The sequence below is a fragment of the Leucoraja erinacea genome, chromosome 17, assembly GCF_028641065.1.
Source record: "Leucoraja erinacea ecotype New England chromosome 17, Leri_hhj_1, whole genome shotgun sequence".
NCBI lineage: Eukaryota > Metazoa > Chordata > Chondrichthyes > Rajiformes > Rajidae > Leucoraja > Leucoraja erinaceus.
Window position 1 is genome coordinate 21,570,657 of NC_073393.1, and position 20,940 is coordinate 21,591,596.

Sequence of the window (20,940 nt, forward strand, 5' to 3'; positions counted from 1 at the left end):
AAGTCCACAGGCTCCCACGGTTGGAGCTCAGAGGTCGATCCCTGACAGGGATCCAATGCTCCGCAATGGTAAGTCCTGCAGACTGCCTGAAGCCTGTTGGAGCTGCTGAAGTTTGGCTGCAGCAAATGCCACCAACTCATTGATGTTAGGTCGCAGTGTGGATGGAGATACAATGCGGATCTCCTTTGAGACAAGAGATTTAAAATGGTTTTCCCCCCAACCCCCACATAAAACAAGCTAAAGAACACTAAAACATACCTTTAACACATACTTTAAAAAAAAGGAAGGGACAAACAGACTGTTGGCGAAGCAGCCTTTGCTGGCACCACCCCATGGTGCAATCAAGCCTCAGATTGGACAGTACCAGAGTGCAGAGAAGATTTGAGGATGTTGAGCAGGCTAGGATTTTATTCCTTGGAATGCAGGAGGCTGAGGGGTAATCTTGCGAGGTGTATAAGATCACAAGAGGATTTAAAACGATGGCAGGTATATGGAACAGACTGCCAGGAGGCAGTTGAGGCATAGTAAAGGTTTGGAGGGATATGGGCCAAAACACAGGTTGGCAAGACTAGTGTAGATGGGACAAGTTTGTTAGTATGGACGTTGGGCTGAAGGGCCTGTTTCCATGTTGTACTACTATGAAATGCCTTACACTTGCTACAATTTGAGCTTGCCCTATCATTCAATATGACCAACCCACTATCTCAAAGCCATTTTCCTTTCTCCCCATTTTTCAATGTTAACTAATATTTTCAGTAGTGTCTGTCAAATAAAAAGCACCAAAACCAGGACAAGTATGATATTTTATTAAGTTGTCAAAGCTCCCAAAATTTTAAAACCCTCATAATGCAATTAACAATTGACCTCAAAGCATATTAGGAAAATTGAAGACTAAATTTAGAAGATAGAGTTCGTGTTCAGAACAAACCTCAGATTACATGCCTTTAAAAATACTACTAATACTTGACATATTGCATACTGGAAACTATGGCATAAGGCAGAGTCTCAATTTCTATTTTTTGGTTCGTTCATTAAGTAAAATAAACCTCAGGAGAAGATTGTGGAACTAGTCAAGATTGTTCATAAACTGCAAGTTGATTCACTATTGTCTGCAGCACAAGCTTGGAGTTTCCTTCCTAAATCAAACTCAGGCACTAGCTGGTTTGAACGTCCAAATTCCAATCTTCCGCCACCTGTACATTATTTTGGATCTTTAACCTCAGCACGAGCCTCTGCTTCTGACAAGCGTCATTCAACATTCACATCTAGTGGTCCCGAATGGAGAGTTTGGTTATCCGAATCAAGATAAGATTCCTCTGGAGAAAGATTTTCAATCACCTTTTCAATGCCTTTACTAACTATTGGTTCCAAGCTGCTGGCTTGCAGACTTTCAACTTCACCAGTGATACTCTGTTCATCGTCCACTGTGCTGTGGTTTCTCAGTTCACCTTCCAGAGTAGTTCCATTTATAACAGAGATTTCTGGGTGGTCATCTTCAGTTTTGCTGGTGATGGATTCATTTAGTTTGCTATCATCTACAAAAACTGTAGAGTTCTCTGTGGAACTATTTTTTTCAGCAGTTACTTTGGTCGAAACATCTTCAAGGTGTGCTGGGTTTTCTGGTGCAGGATCCTCTGAAGTTTCCAGTTTTATAATTTCTTGATCCAAACATTCACGATTTTCTGGTGCTACTTCAACTGAATGCAACAGCGATTCATTCTCCTCCAGCACTTCATCTGGTGGTTGTGGATTAATATTAGCATCAACTGCTTCATCTCCAAATGCTAACTGTGCATCACTCTTAATTTCTTCCTCCTGTAAACCTTCACCATACACAGTCAGTTTAATATCTGGTATTAGTTCAGAGTTGGTCTTTAGCAAGGATATTTCTATGCTATCTTGGCAGCTAACTGGTTCCACTGTCTGTTCATAGTTGGTTTCAGTCATCTCTGTGCCCAGACAAGTATTTTCAGGACCAGATTCTCCAACCAATGGATCAGCTTGGACTGCATCTGTCACACCGCAAGAGTCCATCTGTGCCATGTCTACAGCTACATTTCCAGATCCCTTCAATGACTGGCCGTGATCCTCAAACTCAGCAACATTGCCATCTGCAAGAGCCAAGTTATCCTGCACACAGTCAGACTGCTCACCAGATTCGAGTGTATTTTGGGCCATAGAATTTTGTTGTTCAATTACTTCTCCCCAAGCTTCATCTTGAGTGCTTGGTTTAGTCACATCTTTCTCCAGATCCGCACACAGGGCCACTTCATTCTTTAGCACAACATCAATAGGTGTTTCTTCAATTATTGCTCCCAAATTTGGTTCTTCGTCTTCCTTGGAGAAGTCACATTTAACTGGAGATTCAGGCAGTGTCTCCTGGATGGATGATTCCATTTCTTTTGGAGCAGGTGCCAGAGGTGTCTCGTGACTGACAGGCAAAGACATTGCAGTGTGCAATACCTCTGCAGAAACCACTTCAACAATTTTGTCAGCATCTGCTTGAACACTGAGGTTGCCAGAGGAGTTTCCTTCTAGATGCTCATCAAGGATTGGAGCAGCTTGTTCATCTAAGCTCGATTTCCCAGTTGAAGGGTCTTTGACAATGTTAGTCACACCTTCACCTGCATCCAAATTTGATTTTAGAGTCTCTCCACCTGGAAGTTCTTTGGTCTCAGGTTCAGTTTTACTTGACATGGACTCATCTGGAACTTCATCCGCTGAGGTAGTCTCTGGGACAGCATTGGATTTCACATCAGCCTCTGTTGATCGACAGTGTTCTTCCCGGTCAGGCATTTCCTTTGTTGTTTCAACCAAACTGGCAGGCGTTACATTCTCTTGTGTTTCAGAACCTTGTGCAAGTTCAGTGGAGGCACTCCCTACCTCTGCATTGACACCCCTTTCTGTAGCTTCAACATCCGCTGTCACCAAAGTAGTTTGTTTTTCTCCAGGTTTTTCATCTACTTTTTTTAGAGCTTCACCGCCTGCTTGTAACTCACTTGATGCTTTAAATTGGTCCTTTGATGCACCTTTGTTCTCAGGCTCATTGTGTTTTACTTCAGGCTTTTCAGTGGACTCTGTTGCACTCTTGTTCTCCTTGGGCTCACTCACATTATAGCCTCTACGCTTTCGGCCAAGTCTGCCACCCATGCTGTTAACTGCAAGTGGAAAGTGAGATTAAGCTAGGTGGTAATGAGTGGGCAAGTTCAAACAAATATAAAGCACAAGAAATATTTTCATTCCAAGCAAACACAAGATTAATGCGTTAAAACATTTGCAAACTCAAATGACCCCCTCCAACTCGAGCTGCCCAGTATTCTAATATTGGTCGTTACAGAGGCAGCTTTAAACGCATAATTTTAGAGGATATCTCCAACCCTACTCAGCCACCAAACCCAAGCACGATCAGTTGAAGGTTGACCCTTCATTTTACAGTAGTTTGAAAATCAGATTCATATCCTGCTCCCACCAGCTTAAATTTGCTTTGTCCAAACCCGACTCATCCACCTTTTCATTTGCAATGAAATGCCACCAAATCAAAATGGTCAGATGTTTCTGCTTTGAGAGTATTCTACCATTTGTGGACACTTGGTGTTTGACTCACTCACTTATACATGTACCAAGTGGCATAGGAAGTGCTGTACTATGCTGCAATTGTGTAAATTGGAATACAAAATATGCCTCATTATACCCAGAGCAAGACTGACAGGAGCCCAATTTCTACCGAGGCACATTACGACATCTCACTTACCATCACACGTGGTTAGTGTCACTTTCTCCCCAACCACATTCATTTAACCAGACGCTCAGATTTCCAACTTTGCCTGGTTTCAGACAGGTGGAATGTACAGTGTCTCTCCAAAGTGAACAGCAAACCGCCTCTTCCACCCCCACCCCCGATTCTGCTCGACCCACCGAGTTCCTCCAACAAATCAGAATGCACAATAGTTGATCAGAATGCAGATGTAATTAACCAAACCAATGCAAATTCTACCAAGGACAGCCAAACGATGTTGGGATGTCATGTTACAGCTGTGTAGAATATCGGTGAAGCACACTTGCCCCTCTGTAGTTCTAGTCACCTCACGTAGTAGGTGACTAGAACTAGTTAAGTTGGAAAGGTACAGAAAACATTCGCAAAGATGTAGGACAGGAAATCTTCAGTTTCAAGGAGAGGTTGGAGCCTTTTCACCTCTGGAATGTTGGAGATAATCAAAGATGTATACAAATGCTGTTGGGTGTAGATAAATGTACAGGGTACATGGATTGGAAAAGCAGAGGATATGATACAAACTTAGATAAATGAGACCAGCTCAGACTGGCAACTTGGTCATCATGGACAAATTAGACTGAAAGATCCATTTCAATGCTGCATGACTGATTGTTACACAAAAACAGACAATATCCAGCCAACTCATCATGCCCTGATATCATTTTGCACGTCATCATTGCTTGTTCATGCAAAGTTGAAGAGCTTACTATTCAATGAGTGAAGGTCAACATACCATTACTAGCTTGTTACACCTGCATGTTTGCTTTCTGTGACCGATGTACAAGGACATTATATCCTTTGTACATTAACATTTCCTAATCTAACACTATTTAAATATGTGTTTTTTGTTCTCCCTGCCATGCGACTGAGCTACATTCATCCACAACACTTCAGCCACAGGGTGGCTCCGTGATAGAGTTGCCGTCATTCCAACGTGTTGGAGCTCATGTGTACAGACTCCACTCACTACACCAGTGTCCTTGTCCAACAGAGAAGGATTTGAACTTGAACATAATGCAAGAGGGGGGGGATGCAGAGGACTTATTTGGAGGTAGACAATAGAGATCTTTGAACTCAAAATTCAGTACATCTTGCACTAAATGTTGTATCCTTCAACTGTGCCCTCTGGACAGCTTGATTGCATTCCTGTATAGGCTTTTCTTTGACTGGATAACACACAAACAAAAACTTTTCACTGTACCTCAGTACATGTGACAATAATTACAGCCTTGTCCACACTGACCAAGTTGGCATACTGGGCTAGTCCCATTTGCCTCAGACCTCTAAGCCCTCCCTATCCATATATTTGTCCAAATAACTTTTAAAAGTGTAATTGTATCCATTTACATAGCATTTGGGTGCTGTAGAACCATGACCCAAGCTCACCCTTTGCCCTGCTCACTCGCCCTATAGTCACGAAATCAGCCAGGACACCAGTCTGAAGAAAGATCCCTACTCAAAACGTCACCTGGCCATGTTCTCCAGAGATGCTGCCTGGCCTGCTGTGTTACTCCAGCACTTTGTGCATGTTTTTGGAAATCAGCTTCTGCAGTTCCTTGTTTCTACACTTGGGGTTTAGAGTTTGCTGAACTGGAGGGATTTGTTATTTCGTGCCAATCAAATCTTTCCTGTCAGTCTGTAGAAGGGTCCCAACCCGTAACGCCGACGCCCATCGCTCCACAGATGCTGTCTGACCCACCGAGCTGCCCTAGCACTTGTCTCTTGTCTAGCACCTGCAGATTCTTGGTTTCCAAATTGTTCTACCCGTTTAAATCTGTAAGTGTTCCTCCGCTAAGACTATTAATGCACGATGCTGCATTCTACACGAAAGCAACAATCTCAAAACCGGTTCCATTATTTATTCAGTATTGAGTTACCTTTCGCAGAAACACTATAGATATCAGATATTCCCCAAGTGTTGCTCAGCGGGCCAGGCAGCATCTCCTGGAGAGATGCCCTTCTTTTCAGAAGAGAAACAAAGAATTGCAGGTAGACAAAAATGCTGGAGAAACTCAGCAGGTGAGGCAGCAACTGTATGCTACCTCGCCCGCTGAGTTTCTCCAGCATTTTTGTCTACCTTCGATTTTACAGCATCTGCAGTTCCTTCTTAAACAAAGAATTGCAGGTGTTGGTTTATACCAAATTTAGACACAAAGTACTGGAGTAACTCAGCGGGTCAGGCGGCAACTCTGGAGAACATGACTCGGTGGCATTTCAGATCGGGACCTTTCTCCAGACTGCAGAAAGGAAACTCATCCATGTTCTCCAGAAAGGCTGCCTGCCCCGCCGAGTTATCACGGCGCTGTGTGATTTGCAAGATTCCACCTGCAGTTCCTCGCATCTACCGATAAGGACACGGAAAGGCAACGTTTCCTATACAAAAGGTTGGCTTGTTAATTCCCTCCACATATGCTGCCTGACACCCGAATTCCCCCTGACTTCCTCAAGATACCAGCATCTGCAGTTCCTGCTGTCTCTACCTCCCTCCAAGACTACCTCCCTTCTTTCTACCCGAGGTTCCTGATCCTCGTACACCCCCTCCCTCCCCTCCCCACCCCCACCGGCGTTAGCAAGGCTCGACTAATCCGCCGACGGACAAGCCACGACTTGCCAAACCCAGGCGGAGGGGTTCACCGCGAACATGGGCCATATGAGCGACCGTGAAGCTGGTTCTGGTTCTAGTTCGTTAGAGGAAGTGGAGATAGACACAAAAAGCTGGAGTAACTCAGCGGGTCAGGCAGCATCTCTGGAGAAAAGCAGTAGGTGACGCTTCGGGTAGAGACCCTTCTTCAGACGAGTCAGGGGGAAGCCATCCCCCAATCTCCAAGTCTGAAGAAGGGTCTCGACCCGAAACGTCACCTATTCCTTTTTTCCGGAGATGCTGCCTGACCCGCTGAGTTACTCCAGCTTGGTGTGTCTGTCTTCTGTTTAAACCAGCATCTGCAGTTCCTTCATACACGTTGGAGGAGGTGAACCAACTGTCCGGGAGAGAGATAGAGAGAGAGGCGGTGGCTCTACTCCCGGGAGCCGGTGCGGGGTAACCGAGTCACTCCCGGGACAGCCGCCGGCGGAACGGCACTCGGTCCCGGACTAGAACTGCTCCAAAACCTCCACTGAGTTCTACCAAATCCCATTCCAACGCAGGGGACCCGGCGGCTGCCCGCGGCACGGGGGGACCCACTGTTCCCGCGACCCCCACGCCAGGGAAACCGAGCCAGGGAGGGGGGAGGGGGGGGAGAATAATCTCTCTGTCAATTTTAGGAGCCGCCCTTTACCTCCAGTCTCCATTCATTTTCCACGGGACACAGAGCGGCGCTGGTGAGTGCCCCGAGAGAGTGGGGAGGGGCGGCTGCGGGTGTGGAGAGTGGAAGAGGAGGGGGGAAGAAGGAGGAGGTGAGGAGGGGGGTGGAGGGGGACGAGAGAGAGAGGTGAGGAGCTCGGGACCGTGCGCCGGGCTGGAAGTCGCAGCCGTGCGGGAGAGAGCGAAGCCCGGGGGTGGGGGAACCGTGGCTGGAAGATGTGACCCCTCCAGCCCGAGGGGGAGGGGATAGGAGGGGTCCAGGGTAGAGGTCCCATGAGGGGAGGGGAGGGGAGGGGGTTGGAGAGTAACCCCGGGCAAGTGGGTGAGGGGCTGGGGAGAGGAGAAAGCCCCCGGGAGAATGATGGGGGTGAGAAGAACTGGCTGCGGGGGAGGCGGAGTGGGAAAGAGGAGAGGGGAGAGAGAGGGAGAAGCTAAGGGAGAGGGAGGAGAACCTTCACACCAGGAGCCGGTAAGTGGAGCCCCGGGAAACTGGAGAGTTCAGGGGAGGGGGACGGGGACGGGGACGTGAGGGTGAGGCGGCCGGAGCGGGACTGAGACCAAACACATGGCGGACAAAGAGCCCTCCCTCTCGCACCAACCCACCCCGGTTCCCCCATAACCGACACCTCGTCCCCCAGCAGACTAACCCCCCTCCTCCCCGCGGGGGGACGGCCACAGTCTCGCACCCACACCCACCGTCCGGCTCCGGTTTCAGTCAGCAACAGCACAGAGGTCCAGTTCCCGAGCCGGCGCGGCAGCGACTGGTGTCTGGGGCGGGACATGGGCGGCTCCTGGCGGCCGCCACTGCTCCCTCCCCCACCCCGCCGACCCTCCTCCTTGTATCCGCCCACTCACCCATTTGCCCCCTCGTTGTTCGCTCTCTCCGCCACCCGTTTCTAATGTGGATAAAATAGTTCAATGTATTCTGTTTGGTTTTTTTTTAATAGAGTTTTGTTCTTTCAAAATGAGTATTAAAAAAAAAAATAGAACTAAGTTTCCACCTTCCCAAAGTTCCCCCAGAGAACCCGACCCTTCCCGTCTCTGATCAGCCTGAAGAAGGCTCCCCTCCAAACATGCTGCCTGACCCGCTGAGTGCATCCAGCACTTTGTGTTTTGCTCAAGATTTCGGCATCTGCAGAAAATCTTCAGAGCAAATATTCTCTAGTATCTTTGGTTCAGAGTCTCCGTCCCCATTTCCGGCCACTCAAGTCAAGTGTTTTATTGTCGTATGTCCCGAATGGAACAATGAAATTCTTACTTGCAGCAGCACAACACATAGGTATATATATATATATATATATATAATTTGCACAGCGAGTGGGATGGCAGGTGCGGACTATCTAAAGGCACTATCTGAAGCCAAGTTGTTGGTACCTTTGTTGCCTACCTGTAACATAAGACCCAACCTAATGAGGCTAGTTGGTGGAGAGTTCACTTGGCATGAGCTCAGACCTGGTAGAGATGTCCTTGGGGCTTTGTGGCAGACAGACATATGGCTGGTGTGTTTGGCAGAGGGTCTCAGGGGCAGGAGGGGTGAGGGCACAGCTGGTTGGGGAACCCGCGACTGGCTGTGCCCAAGGGACAAGTAGTCGCGGTGAATTGGGCCCGACCCAATTGCTCAACAGGTGAGTGCTCAACTTCAAGAGTGGTTAATATGCGTCGACAACGGAACAATGAAAGTCTTACTGGCAGCAGCTTAACAGGCCGGTAAACACAATACACACAGATAATACTGGAGTAACTCAGCGGGACAGGCAGCATCTCTGGAGACCCAAGGGTCTCGACCCGAAACGTCACCCATTTCTCCTCTCCAGAGATGCTGCATTTTGTGTCTGTCTTCGATTTAAACCAGCATCTGCAGTTCTTTCTTACACACATAGGTAATATATAGCAATCAAAAGGGTGCCACAGTGGCGCAGGGGATAGAGCCGTTGCCTCATGGCGCCCGAGACCCAGGTTCAATCCTGACCATGGGTTTTAAGAAGGAACTGCAGATGTTGGTTTATACCAAAGTGCTGGAGTTGCTCAGCGGGACAGGCAGCATCTCTGGAGAAAATGAATAGGTCATGTTTCACAACGGGGCCCTTCTTCTGACTGAAAGTGGGAATGGGGAGTCGGGGGAGATCCCCGGGTGCTGTCTGTGTGGAGTTTGCACGATTTTCCTTTGACTGCGTAGGTTTCCTCTGGGTGATCTGGTTTCCTTCCACATTCCAAAGATGTGCAGATATGTAGGTTAATTGCCCTTTGTATATTGCCCCAAGAATATAGGAAGTGGATGTGAAAGTGGGATAACATAGAACTAGTGTGAACAGGTGTGGATTCGATGGGCTGAAGGATTTTTTCCATGCTGTAGTTCATAACCACAATAATGACGCACAGAAACTCCCAAAGTCTGTGGTCGACCAAACTCTTTTACCGAGATTGGGGAAACCAGGAACTAGAGGTCAAAGCTTTAAGGTGAGAGGGGAAAGATTCCGTGTTGTATCAACCTATGGCACAATCCATAAAATATCACAGCTGCTGAGGTTAGTCGTGATGTGTTCAATAGCATGATGGTTGTTGGGAAGAAGCTGTTCTTGAACCAGGAGGTAGACACAAAATGCTGGAGTAACGCAGTTAGACAGGCAGCATCTCTGAAGAGAAGGAATGGGTGACCCTGTTTCAGTCTCTTATTTCTTCTCCCCAGAGACCCATTGAGTTATTTCAGCATTTGTGTCTATCTTTGGTGTAAACCAGCATCTACAGTTCCTTCCTACACGTTGATCCTAGAAAATTCTGTTTTTCAGGCTCCTGTACTTTCTTCCCGATGGTGGCAGTGAGATGAGAGAGTGGTGCAGGGTGGTATGATTCTAGATGATCTGATCCTTCAATGATCTCCTGGGGTGCTGCAGGATGAGGAATTCAGCTACTGGTGCGTGGAGCTCAACACAGACTGCTCAGCAAAGCCACAAGGTCTTGGACTGCTGCTGTGTATCTCCTGTGTGAAGAGGCAGGTCCATCCTCGTCAATAAGTAAATAACCACAATAGTAGACAGGAACATGGATAGGACAGGTTTGGAGGAATATGGACCAAGCGCAGGCAGGTGGGACTAGTGTAGCTGGGACATTGGCCGGTGTGGGCAAGTTGGGCCGAAGGGTCTGTTTCCACACTGTATCACTCTATGACTATGACAATACTCATGTACAAAGAAAGTCAGGGAACACAGCACAAGTAGACAGTCCATAGCAACTCCTACATCTCCATCAGGGGGCGTGAGTGAGCAGAGACACTCACAACATTCATGAAGTAATTAGATGAGTGATTAAATGGTTTCGTATTATAGTTTATTATTTTTGTATTATTAGTTTATTATTGTCACATGGTTCAAGGTACAGTGAAAAAAGAACTGCAGATGCTTGTTTATATCATAGATAGACACAAAATGCTGAGTAACTCAGCGGGTCAGCAGGGTCGGGTCGGAAGAAGGATCCCACCCAAAAAGTCACCCATCTATTTTCTCCAGAGATGCTGCCTGACCTGCTGAGTTGCTTCAGAATGTTGTTTATCTACAGTGAAAAGCTTTTGTTTACGTGCTTTCGTCACAGAACAAACAATGCATGAATACAACCAAGCTGTCGACAGTGCACAAATAAAGGATAAAAGGCTCCAACATTGTGTGCAAGCTGTAACATTGAAATTTGATAATGTCTGATTAAACATAGTTCAAAGGTCTTCAATGAGGTCGATTTCAAGTCAGGACCTCACTCTAGCTGATGAGAGGATGGTTCAGTTGCCTGCATGCCCGGCTCGCTGCCGTGGTAACGAGAACTAGCCCGGAGAGGTTGCCGCCGAGCCTCTGCCCACCCCGTGCACCGGGGCGGAGGAAGTCAGACAAAGTGCCAGTATGTGGACCAGAGACAGGAGATAGTGTGGGTTTTTGATGGAGGAGAGGGCCGCTGGAGGCCCTGCTGCAGTCCAGGGCTTGGCTATGTCTTCAGAATGCCAATGGCCTACACTCTGCAATCACCTCCCACGCTTCAGTCTACTTCTAAGTCTCAATAAGGATCCCAACCCGAAATGTGGTCAAGAGTGTTTTATTGTAATATGTACCGAAACGGAACAATGGAGTTCTTACTTGCTGCACCACATTAGGTTTGTAAACACTGGATTCAACAGATATTATAATAAACAAAGAAAGAAATTCAGTACATTAAAAAAACACAATGTAGAGCAAAACAAGACAAAAGCCTGACAGTTCATAGTTTGAAGTTTAGTTGATATTTACAGTGTTTAAGAGCCTGATGCTTGTTGGGAAGAAGCTGTTCCTGAACTTGATGGTCTGGCATTTTCAGACACCTGTACCTTCTGTCCGATGGCAGGAATGAAATGAGACAATGGCCAGGGCGGTGGGTTTAGAGTTTAGTTTAGTGTTTAGAAGAGTCACGACTCCCATATGTCCCAGATAGAACAATGAAATCCTTCCTTGCAAGCAGCACAATAGAATTTGTAAACATAGTACTATGTAAACAATATAATAAAATGTTAAGTGTGAGTGTACACGCACGCATACATACACATAAAAACAAACAAATAATAATGGTGCAAAAAGACAAAACCAATTTATTTGGAGGTTGTAGTGTTTAATAGCCTGATGGCTATAGGGAAGAAGTTGTTCCTGAACCTGGACATTAGAGTTTTCAGGCTCCCAAAACTTCTTCCCGATGGCAGGAGTGAAATGAGTGCGTGGCCAGGGTGAGTCTCTGATGATGCTGGCTGCCTATTTGAGGCAGTGACCTCTGTAAATCACTTAGATGGTGGGGAAGTCAGTACTCGTGATGGACTGGGTAGTGTTCGCCACTTTTTGCAGTCTTCTTCTTTCCTGGGCATTCAAGTTGCAGATTTGAGGAAGGATATTCTTGCCATTGAGGGAGTGCAGCGTAGGTTCACGAGGTTAATTCCCGGGATGGCGGGACTGTCATATGATGAAAGAATGGAGTGACTGGACTTGTATTCACTGGAATTTAGAAGGATGAGAGGGTATCCTATAGAAACATGTAAAATTATTAAGGGATTGGACACGCTAGATGCAGGAAACATGTTCCTGATGTAGATGAGGAAAAACATTTTCACACAGAGTTGTGAATTTGTGGAATTTTCTGCCTCAGAAGGCAGTGGAGGCTGATTCACTGGATGCATTCAAAAGAGAGTTAGATAGAGCTCTCAGGGCTAGCGGAATCATGGGATATGGGGGGAAGACAGGAATAGGATATTGATTGTGTTTGATCAGCCATGATCACGAATGGCGGTGCTGGCTCGAAGGGACGAATGGCCTATTACTGCACCAATTGTCTATGTATCTATGTAACAAGGCTGCGATGCAACCAGTTAATATGCTCTCTACTCTACACCTGCAGAAGTTCAAGAGAGTCCTCTCTGACGTACCAAATCTCCGCAATCTTCTCAGGAAGTAGAGGGGTTGTTTTAAAAAAAATAATTGCAACAATGTGCTGTGTCCAGGAAAGATCTTTAGAGGTACGCATGCTCAGGAATTTGAAGCTTTTGCCTCTCTCTATCATCGTCCCATCAACATAGACACGTTTGTCGTTCTTCATCTTCCTCTTCCAAAGTCCAAACATTGCGCTGATTGGCCAGGGTTTGGTACAGGCGGGCGTTGATTGGCCAGAGTTTGGTACAGGCGGGCGTTGATTGGCCAGGGTTTGGTACAGGCGGGCGTTGATTGGCCAGGGTTTGGTCCGGGCGGCCGCTGATTGGCCAGGGTGAGGGATTCAACCGCAATTACGTCATTGACATCAAGCCTCTTCCAACAGGGGTCGTTCGCCTGCAGTCCAGCCGTTCACGCAGCTGCCGGACACAATTTAATAAGAAACCCGACACTTAAATTAGGAAATAAAAGACATTTTGTGGAAAATGGCGCGGATTTGGAATGTTGAAGAGACGATGACGTCATTAGATTGTCTCATGAGAGCATTTGTCCAGAAAACTGCCTGAAGTGGTTTCTAAATTGTTAGAATTAAGATTAGAATTGATCAGGTATCGTGATATTGTCAGTGCGGCTGGAGGAGGCTCTGAGCGAGTGAGCGGCTGCATCCGGCGCGGGCGGGGCAGTTGCGGGGTCCTGGCGTTGCTGGGGCTGACGTCACTGATCCGGGTCCCGGGCGGGCGCAGTGGCCAAGATGGCGCCCGTGGAGGAGAGGAAGCTTCTGGGCGCCGCCGCCGCCAACAACCAGGAGGCGGCCGATGAGGACGAGGGGCCCAACCTGTGGTAGGCGGCGGGGCCGGTCGGCGGCCTCAGGCTGGGCGAGGGAACCGATGTCCGGGAGCGGCCTCAGGCGGTGCGGGCGGGGCCGTTCTCCCGGCTCTGTGGGCGGGGGCGGGGCAGGCCCACCTTTCCTCGGTCCGATCCCCGCTGGAGCCACTGGCGCCCGGCCACGGTCACGGCCGCTACCGGCCTGGGTCAGGGCCGTCCCTTCCCACTCAGTCAACCGCGCTGTCGGGCCCTCCTGCAGTCGCCAACCGGACGGTGCGGACGGGCCCTCCTTTCCTCTCGGCCTCCTCTCCACTGTGTCAGCCGGGCGGGCGGGCGGGCGCGGCTACTACCGGCGCCGGGCCGTCCTGGAGCTGCCAGTCGGCTTCTTTCGGTCTGATCCCCGCTGTAATTGCGGTGTGGGCGGGCTGGCCCGGTTACTACCGACTCGGGGTCGCGGTGCGGACGGGACCTTCTTGAGCTGTCAGTGCTCCAGAGCCAACTGTGTTATATTGTCATATGTCCCAATCAGAACAATGAAATTCTTACTTGCACAACAGATACATTCATACATAAAACAAATAATCATAGTGCAAAAAGATAAAACCAATGCCCCCAAGTCTATGTAGTTTAGAGCTTTTTTGGAGGCTGTAGTGTTTAATAACCGATGGCTGTGGGGAAGAAGCTGTTTCTGAACCTAAATGACACAGTAGTTGGGCTTCTATATCTTTGTGGTGTGGTAGGCCATCCTTTTCTGTACTCTGCCTGTTATCGCTCGAGTCTAGAAGAATGAGGGGTGACCTCTTTGAAGCTTACCAAATTGTGAAAGGTCTTGATAGAGTGGATGCAGAGAGAATGTTTCCACACAAAGGAGAGTCTAGGACCAGCGACCATAGCACCAGAATAATAGGAGGTACCTTTTGAAAGATGAAGATGAATTTCGTTAGTCTGATGGTGGTAAATATGTGAAATTCATTGCCATAGACGGCAGTAGGGGCAAAGTAGACACAAAATGCTGGAATAACTCAGTGGGTGAGGCAGCATCTATGGAGAGAAGGAATTGGCGATGTTTTGGGTAAAGACCCTTTTTCAGACTGATGTCAGGTGAGGGGGCGGGACAAGGAAAGACAGGAAGACAAGTGGGAAAACTGGGGAGGGGATGGAGAGAGAAAGCAAGGGCTACCTGAAGTTCAATGTTCATAACGTTGGGATGCAAACTACCCAAGCGAAATATGAGGTGCTCTGACAATGGAGGAGGCCCAGGACAGAAAGGTCAGAATGGGAGGGGGAGTTGAAGTGCTGGGCTACTGGGAGATCATTGGCCATTTTTAAAGTGAAGATTGACAGGTTCTTGATTAGTAAGGGTGTCAATGGTTACGGGGAGAAGGCAGGAGACTGGGGTTGAGAGGGAATGATAGGTCAGCCACGATTGAATAGCAGAATAGACTCAATGGGCTAAATTGATTAATTAAGCTCCTGTGACTTGGGAACATGATATAAAACCAGACCTTGGTGAGGCTGCAAATGATTCAATTTTAGTCACCCCCCTCTAGAAAAGATGTCAGTAAGCTGGAAAGAGTACAGAGAAGATTTATGGGGATGTTAGGAGATGTTGGGTAGGGAGAGGTTGGGCAGGTTAGAACTTGCAGCACAGGAGGCTGAGGAGGTGATCTTATAGAAGGGAACAATGATGGAATATTCAATAGATAGGGTGAATGCACAGTATTTTACCCAGAGGGTGAGAGGGCAAAGATTTAATAGGAAGCTGAAGGGCAACTTTTTCACACAGAGGGTGGTGGGTATATGGAACAAGTTGCCAGAGGAAGTAGTTGAGGCTGGTACAATAACATTTACAAGACATTTGGACAGATACATGGATAGGAAAGGTTTAAATGGATATGGGCCGAATGAAGGCAAATGGGACTGCTTAGATGGGACATTTTGATCAGCATGGAAGAGTTGGGCCCGAAGGGTTTATTTCTGAGCTATATAACTCTAAACTGCTACATGTTTTGGCAGAAAGACAATATCTGACTATGGAGTATTTCCAGCAATTTCTGCTTTCATTAACAAGCGGTTGGGAAAGAAAATGCTGCCATTGCCTGTGAAATGACTGGAAAAGTACGATATAAAATGCAAGTGTTTTTCTTTCAGGACCTCTATCCTCAGTGAAGTCTCCACCCGGTCTCGGTCAAAACTGCCCACAGGGAAAAATATTCTTGTGCTTGGTAAGGCTGGAGCTCACCGCATATATTTCTCCTAAAATCAGACAGTACTTACAAAGAGTAATGCAAGCAGCGTGTTACATTTCAGTGTAATTTATGTTGCAATATTGTTGAATGCTATAAAATGATAAAAGTTTAATCTCATCTAACGAAATCTATTTATAATTGAAATTGAAATGTTTAAAGTAATATTTAAAAATTCAGTATATATATTGAAGACCCTAGGAACTGCTGATTTTGGAATCGTAAAACACAATGCTGGAGTAACTCAGCAGGTCAGGCAGCATCTCCAGAGGACATGGATAAAATGAGTCAATTTTCGGGACATCGATCAGAGCCTGATGAGTCCCCACCCAAAACGTCACCCATCCATGTCCTCCAGAGATGCTGCCTGACCTGCTGAGTTACTCCAGCACTTTGTGTTTTACATCATTGCCTTCTTTTGGGAGGGATATTTACCTGGACCAATTGTTTTTTGCATTTTGTTCCTAAATATTACTTCATCTAATTAATGCCATTATTACTAATATTGACTCATTGCTGAACCTCCAGGTGAGGATGGATCAGGCAAGACAACACTCATGGCCAAGCTCCAAGGTGCAGAGCACAACAAGAAAGGGAGGGGCCTGGAATATTTATACCTGAACATACACGACGAAGACCGAGATGGTCAGTGAGTCATCAGTGAAAATCATGTGTGGTGTACTCTCTGCATGTTCTTTGTGTTTTTGAATATTTTAAATCAGTGAAGGTAGGGAGGAAGACCCTAGTCTCGTAAATTATTGCAAGTTGTTTGTTAATAAACTACGCTAAAAATGATTGCAGCCAACTCTTTCCCAGGCTTAGTAAATCTCTGATGAATTGCTGAGCAAAGCAGAGCAGTTGGAATGAGCCCAAGGGCTTCCTGAAACATCCTGAGTCATCATCAGCGACGTTTCATCAAAGAAAAAGGGTGACTGACGTTTTGGGAGATGTAGTGTAAACCAGCATCTGCAGTTCCTTGTTTCTCTGGTATGAATTAGAATGTGTTGTCTTTGGCGGTGAGAATAAACCAAGGCCTTGTTTGTTTCCCAGTGGAAACCTTTGGCCCAACTCATTCATGCCAAAAAAGACACAAACTGCTAGGAGTAAATCAATAGGTAAGCAACATTTCTGGAGAGTGTAGATAGGTGACGATTTGGTTGAGTCATGCCAATGAAGATGCTTACCCGAGCCAGTCCCATTTGGCTCTGAACCTTTCCTATCCATGAACTTGTTCAAATGTCTTTCAAATATTGTAATTGCACCCTCCTTGTTTTAGACTCCCATCCCCTGGGAAAAAGACCGACCAAAACTCGTAAATTTTGCACCAGGGAAACAATCCCATTTTATCTGGTCTCTCAGTGCTTGAGCCCTCCAGTCCCACACCATCCTTGTTGCTGCATGAAACCACGTGGATTAATCGGTGCATGGTTCAATTCCTAGTCAGACATATGTTAGTTGACTTCAGTTTGGGTAATATCCTTGCCTTTGAAATTTTTGATGAGGAAATGTTCCTTTTGCAGCTTCGTGTTGTAAACTCCACGTATTGAACTGGAGAGAATTGGACTTTGCATGTCCTGATTCCTGTTCGGGTTATTTGATCTGAACAACAGGCTGCTGCTTGTGGTTCTGGACTAATTGAATAACTTTAAGCTTCGGGCTAATGCTCTTATTTGTTATACTTATGAAGAAAGTTTAAAAACAAGACATTGCAGTGTGCATTAACTTGAAGGACTGCTCTTTATATGGCCTTTCATTCTTGGCAACGATTTGATTTGTTAATTGATGGGTTGGCTTTGCTTGAATTGCTTCACCTTAACCTGGCTATTGGGAGATGACAGTTCTTGTGTACTTTCTCAAGTCATATGTTTCTGAGCCAGTTAATGTCTGCAGATTATGTTTCAATTTTTTAATTCTAAAATTATTTCCTGACAACCATTATGCTATTAAACATGACAACACCCAAATAAGCTCCGAACTCCATATACTTGGGGCACTGTTTTTGTCTTTGCCCTGCTATTTTTTGTTCTTTATAATATTGAACTTTTTGTTGTTTATTGTGGTGTTTACGGAGTCCTATATTTACGTATCTGTTATGCTGCTGCAAGTCAGAATTTCGTGGTTTTGTTTTGGTACATACAATTAAACACTGTTTAGCTTCAACTGGAGTATTGTATTCCATGGCAGAAACAGCTTTTTATAATTGAAGTCAGGACCTCGAAGGAACAGGGTTTTCCGGGTCTAGATGATTTAGTCAGGTTGGTTTTTGGAGCAGATTAAGGAGAAAATTAGAATCTGGGCAAAATCTTAAATTTTTGTTCATGTGAGGAAATCATTAGTAATAAGAGATGTTTAGGTAACTAGAAATTACAGACCAATGCACGTTGCTGAGGAATAATTGATCTGGAATGCACTGTCTGACATGATGGTGGAGGTTGATTGTGGTGGGGAGCAGGGTGTCGTACTGGTTGGAGGATGGTGTGAATGAATAGGCCGTAACTGGAAGAGGAAAGACCATTGATTTTATGCACAAGTTTAAATTGTTTTCAAATGCCTCTCTGCAGCCTTAAGGGCCTGTCCCACTTGGATGTCATTTGGGCATCACGCGGATGGAGCGCAAAGATTTTGTACATCCCAAAATCCTGGGGCGCGTCGTGCGTCGTGACGCGTAAATGATGTTGCGTAAATTACGTGCAAATGAAGCCCAAGTGGGACAGGCCCTTTAACCCTCCCAATCTCTCACATTTCTGTGATCCACTACTTCTCCAGTTTGCTCTCTTGCTTATTCCAACATTTCTTGAACTTCAGCAATTAGACTCTGGAAATCTCTGCCTAAATCTGTTTATTGACCCACCCCATCCCATCCTGAAAATTTCAGTTTTATGGTGTGAAAAGTGTACTGCAGATGTACTACATTTGTAGAGGACATTATGAATTATGATTTATGTTTTGCAGTTCATATAGAGAGTCTGGTCTGAGCATTTACTGAATCCTGGCCTTGTTTACTGGTCCCCCGATGACCATTTGACGAGGATAATGTTTTGCATGAAAAGCAATATTGTTGTTTCTTGCCTCGGAGACAATTTTTTTTCACTTATGCATGCTGGTCCCTCTTTTTTTTTTTTTTGATTCTTGGAGCTGGTTTCCTGTTAGTGACTATAATCTGCCTTCCTTGAGTTTCCTCCTGTTTGTTTTGTAATCTCATCCCATGACAGAGTGTGGGGCAGCGTGTGTTTCTGGAGCCTGTGTCGGGCATGCAAATGGTGTGTCTGTGAAACAAAACCTTGGTGCAGGGAATGTTGACTTGGAAGAGGACACTGACATTGGTTGACTCTTTATCCTTTTGGTGAATTTTGTGGCTCTATCATTGATATCTTAGCTTTATTTGCTGCTGAGGGGGGAAGACGCCTTTTCTGTAAAATCGCTTCTGTCTTGTCTTGATGACATTAAGTCCTGGTTGGCCCTAAACTTTCTTGGATTTAATGAAAAGAAGACAGAGGTGATTTTATTTGATCCCAATGGCTGCCGTGAACCTCCATTTGTTGATTTAGGTCCATTGTCAAGGTACGTGAAGCCAACAGTTGTGAACCTGGGTTTTAGGATGGACAGTGACTTTAAATTAGATCGCCAAATATGCGCGGTGGTTAAGTCCAGCTTCTTTCACCTAAGGAAGCTGGCGAAGGTGAAGCCCATTCTCGAGCGGCAGCATTTTGAGACAGTAATCCATGCCTTTATTACATCTAGGCTGGATTACTGTAACGCGCTCTATTTTGGTGTTGCTCGTTCTTCACTGGCTCGTCTCCAGTTGGTTCAGAATGCTGCTGCTCGCCTTTTAACAGGGTCTCGAAAGAGGGAGCACATATCGCCAATTCTGGCCTCCCTCCACTGGCTCCCGGTGCACTTTCGAGTTCATTTTAAGATACTCTTATTTGTTTTTAAATCTCTGAATGGGCTCGCCCCGCCTACCTCTCTGAGCTGCTCCTGGAGGTACCGAGGTCTAGTCGGAGGCTCAGAGGGGATAGAGCCTTCTCTGTTGCTGCTCTGCCACTCTGGAAACCCTGCCGTTGCACATCAGACAGGCCCCCTCTCTGTCCATCTTCAAATCCAGTGTTAAAACACATTTGTACTCCCTGGCTTTTGACCATGCCTGAGGCTTTGCTTCTGTTTGTGGTGTTTTTGATGTTTCTTTGTTTTACATGTCTTTTCCTACTATTTCTTTTGATTGTTATTTTTGGTGTGTATTAACTTTTTTGTCAATGATTAGTGATGTACAGCACTTTGTTGCAGCTATGTTTGTTTTTAAAGTGCTCTATAAATAAAATTATTATTATTATTTATTATTATTTTTCCAGTCCATTGACAATTTGTTTAGTCATTTTCCCAGACACCCATAGGATTTCAGAGATTACTGCTGCTGTGGTAGACCAGGGTTTTCTGTCTGGTTTGAAGTCTTGATCTTCAAACTATTGCATCCATGTCTCCATTTCAAACATTGAGTGTGAAATATTTTGTGGTTTCAGACAAATTGCGTACAGTATGTAACGCAAAGCTACCGATGAGCCCAAAAAAAAGAATGAGAATTTGTGGGATGGGGAAGACAGAAAATCACAAACTAGCCAAGTGCTAAAGTTGAATCATTTTGCATTCCAGCACAATGCTATTTTAGCAAAAACAATCACCCTTGTTCGGTATGGCTTGCAACAGAATGAGCATGGTTATATTGAGTGAGAATAGAAGAGAAAATACAAGCTATCTATCAGATGTTGTTTAGTCTGAGGTTGCTTCTGATTAGGAGTCCCACTCTCAGAGTCTCCTTGCGAGTGTTGGTCCTACAATCCCTGGTCATTGTTGCCCAGGGTTCAATAAGGGAGTAAATCTTGTTTCTAAGATGCATTCCCCTCCTATTCTTCCTGTTCTCCAGTAAGAAGATACCACAATGAGAATCCAATCCAAAGCGAGCACACGTCCATCATTCTGTGGTAACAATACCGTTGGCTGCCACAGTATCACCTCAATTTTCCAGGTGTCTAGCAGCATCGTTATTGGTATTCCTCAGTCGCAAGGATTGCGGAATTGCTTGCCTGTCAGTTCACTCAAGGACCTTATTCCACAGTGCATCTCATGATTCTCTTCATTTACAGCTTTTTCTGTCTTAAACTTTGGTTCAAGTTATCTCAGTGACAACAAACTCTGCTTGCCATTGAGGCCTTAGATTCCATTGGAAATTACATAAAGTGGGTCATTGGCATCTGCTTGTAACTGAAACAACTTTCCAATTAACGAGGCCTCCTTGAATCTTAGTAAAATAAGCTAACTTCCCACTTCATTACCTGTGCTTAGTGAAGCTGCGAGAATGTAACAATTGAGGTGTTATGC

At 45.9% G+C, this 20,940-nt stretch overlaps 2 protein-coding genes and 1 long non-coding RNA gene across 3 annotated transcripts in view; 1 reads left to right on the top strand and 2 right to left on the bottom strand.

The window, feature by feature from the left end:
• Positions 1–784: 784 nt before the first annotated feature.
• On the bottom strand, positions 785–7,895 carry si:dkey-56m19.5 (uncharacterized). Its single transcript, XM_055648815.1, has 2 exons — positions 7,770–7,895; positions 785–3,158 (listed from the first exon to the last, which is right to left on the bottom strand). The coding sequence occupies exon 2, from the start codon at positions 3,148–3,150 to the stop codon at positions 1,249–1,251; it is 1,902 nt and encodes a 633-aa protein (XP_055504790.1). The 5' UTR covers positions 3,151–3,158; positions 7,770–7,895; the 3' UTR covers positions 785–1,248.
• A 3,754-nt stretch (positions 7,896–11,649) lies between these two features.
• LOC129705303 (uncharacterized) lies at positions 11,650–12,709 on the bottom strand. The gene is made up of 2 exons (XR_008724873.1): positions 12,496–12,709; positions 11,650–12,067 (listed from the first exon to the last, which is right to left on the bottom strand). It is a non-coding gene; the product is annotated as an uncharacterized LOC129705303 (long non-coding RNA).
• A 272-nt stretch (positions 12,710–12,981) lies between these two features.
• The window catches only part of dync1li2 (dynein, cytoplasmic 1, light intermediate chain 2), a 55,311-nt gene continuing 47,352 nt past the window's right edge, over positions 12,982–20,940 (top strand). Inside the window, exons 1-3 of the mRNA XM_055648816.1 lie at positions 12,982–13,336; positions 15,473–15,546; positions 16,096–16,212. Coding sequence (XP_055504791.1) covers positions 13,248–13,336; positions 15,473–15,546; positions 16,096–16,212 — 280 coding nt within the window. The 5' untranslated portion in view covers positions 12,982–13,247. The remainder of the gene's footprint in view (positions 13,337–15,472; positions 15,547–16,095; positions 16,213–20,940) is intronic.